The sequence below is a fragment of the Ursus maritimus genome (genome assembly GCF_017311325.1).
Source record: "Ursus maritimus isolate PB19 chromosome X unlocalized genomic scaffold, ASM1731132v1 scaffold_X1, whole genome shotgun sequence".
Lineage (NCBI taxonomy): Eukaryota > Metazoa > Chordata > Mammalia > Carnivora > Ursidae > Ursus > Ursus maritimus.
In genome coordinates, this window is record NW_024423319.1 from 56,645,989 (window position 1) to 56,648,657 (window position 2,669).

At 30.1% G+C, this 2,669-nt stretch overlaps 1 protein-coding gene across 3 annotated transcripts in view; it reads right to left on the reverse strand.

The window, feature by feature from the left end:
- APOOL (apolipoprotein O like) overlaps positions 1–2,669 on the reverse strand; it is a 111,147-nt gene that overhangs the window by 29,191 nt on the left and 79,287 nt on the right. For 2 of the 3 annotated variants that reach the window (XM_040630291.1, XM_040630299.1), the window contains exon 7: positions 244–357. The exons of the other annotated variant lie outside the window; for it this stretch is intronic. In XM_040630291.1, coding sequence (XP_040486225.1) covers positions 244–357 — 114 coding nt within the window. The remainder of the gene's footprint in view (positions 1–243; positions 358–2,669) is intronic. 3 annotated transcript variants of the gene reach the window in all.

Consider the following 2,669-nt stretch of genomic DNA (forward strand, 5'->3'; position numbering starts at 1 on the left):
TGCAGGTATTTCTATTTCAGCAGAATTTCCTAGCTGTTTACCAAAAAGATTTTTCCTTCATAAGTAAATCATTTTGCTAAAACAATAAAATATCATAAAAACGTATAGTATGCAAAGATATTATGTTCCTTCATCTCCTTCCATTCTATCCTTGACCTCTGTCCAGGACTCCCATTATAGGCCAATCCCCCACCCCAACCAACAAAACTCAATGTCTACCTTTTTGGTCCATTTAAACTCTACCTTAGATTTTTCTTTAGGTTTAGGAAATGACTCTTTTTTGTTCATTTTTGTCCACAATGATTTAACTGCTTCATAAATTTGCTGGCTTGTAGTATATGCCTTTTTCCCAGTTACCTAATTAAAACAAGAAGTGAGTCAAATAAGATATATTTTTAAAAGTCAAAATAACAGATATTAAAAAAAATTATGTCAGGTATTTTATGTGAACACTCAGGTCAGAATCAACAGTAAAGATATAAATCTCTAGGTCATATAACAGAAAAAACCATTTTCTAAATCTTATATGAAAAATCATTTGCCTCATGTAAAAGGCTAAAAAAATGTATAGCTGGTACACCACCAAGAGTGAATCCTCAAGTAAACTATGACTTTGAGTGATAATGTGTCAATGTAGGCTTATCACTTGCAACAAATGTACCACTCTAATGGGGGATATTGAAAAGGGATGTTGATAATGGAGGATGCTAAGCATGTGTGGGAACAGGGGTTGAATGGGAAATCTTTGTACCTTCTGATTTATTTTGTTGTGAACCTAAAACTGCTCTTAGAAAAATAAATTCTTAACAATGTATAGTTTGCATTCACACTATAATATGTGAATTTAAAACTATGTCTATTTAACAGAAGTTTGGGGAGACAGCTTGAGATAATAAGCTGAGAAAATAAGATTTTAAGATGCTACAATGTTAATACTTTTGTTCAAATTTTTATAGTGCTTTCTCCTGTCATAAAAAAGTATTAATGTGTTTCTCCAGAGAATAATATTCTTTTTTGGTACAAACATAAAATACAAAATGAACTACAAACACACCAAAGCAGAGGCAAGGATGGTGAGTGAATTCCTGAAGCTGAGGTTACTTTCATTCATATCTCTTTCCCTTTAAAAATCTCCTGATTTCTTCTTTGTATTCTTTTCCCATCCTTTGCTCCTTATGGCTGAAGTAATTTCAATAGCTATTGACTTTTCAAGTTTTAATGAGGTTCTGGAAGCTTTCCAGGATTATACTTTTTATTAACATGAACTTATAAAACTTTTTCAAACTGTGACTTTATTGCTTAAAATAGAATTGTTTTGCTAAGTATATACTTACATTTAAGAAAAATAAATCAATCCACTAATATAGAGAAAGTCTTCTTCCTCCCCACAATGTAATTTTGGTCAGTCGTGTGGCTATTCTTCCTCAGATTTTCCTCTTATATGTGCATTAGATACATACACAACATATTTTAAAACAAATGGAATGTTGATACTTAATATAGATCTACCAAAAAGGAATGAGGTAGATTTTAGATTTATATGCACTGATATGGATTTCCATGATGAACCACTGAATTGAAAAGATGAGATTAGAGAACAGATTATACTCTACAATCTCAATTATATTTTAAATTAAATTTTAAAATAAACTACACACATATACACTCAGCTTGTTTCCTTTTTAAAAACACAAATAGGATCACACTATAAGTATTGAGATTTGGTACTTTAAAAGCTTAACAATTTGTCAGAGATGTTTCCATATCAGTTTACATACCTGTAGATCTGCTTCTTTTATAATAGTTGCATAGTTAGTGTTCACAATGGATATGCCAAAGCTAGTTTAATAAACACCTATTTTGGGGAATATGGGATATCTCCTTTTTTTGGACAATTATAAGCATGCATTCTTACACATACAGTTGGGACCACACATCTTTGTGGTGTTTACTTGGTACAAATTCCTGGATGTGAAATATCTGGATTAAAGATTATACACATCTTAATTTTTGATAATATTGCCACAATGCCTCCATAAAGTCAGCGATACACTGTAGTAATTTATACTCCCAACAAAAATATGTCTTCCTACCCTATTTACCAGAAGCAGTATTATTATGAGTCTTTTAAATCTTTATCAAATTGAAAGACTAAAAGCCAATATATAAATGATCTTTAAATTTGCATTTATTTGATTGCTGATAAAGTTAAGCATCTTTCATATATTACACCATTTATGTTTCTTATTTTGTGGATTGCTTGTTTGTTTACTTTCTTCATTTTCTCAAAGGGCATTTATCTTTTTCCTATTAATTTATAGGTGCTCTTAATATAGGAAGCCCATTATTTAGTCCTTTGTTATAGATGTTGCAAATAGTTTTCCCAGTTTTTTATTTATCCATTAACTTCGTATATGTTATATTGTGATCAGAAGAAATGTATTAATTTTGATGCAGTAAAATACATTAAATTTTTTTGATGGATTCTGGATTGTGTTTTGCTGAAGAGGCCCTTTCCTATCTAAACATTACAGAAATATTTATCTTCTTTCTTCTAATATTTTTATAGTATTATATTTTATGATTAGATCTTTAGTCCACCTGAAATTTATTTTTGCATGATAACTGGTAAAGGTCTAAGATTTTTTTCCAAAAAGCCAGTTATTTCA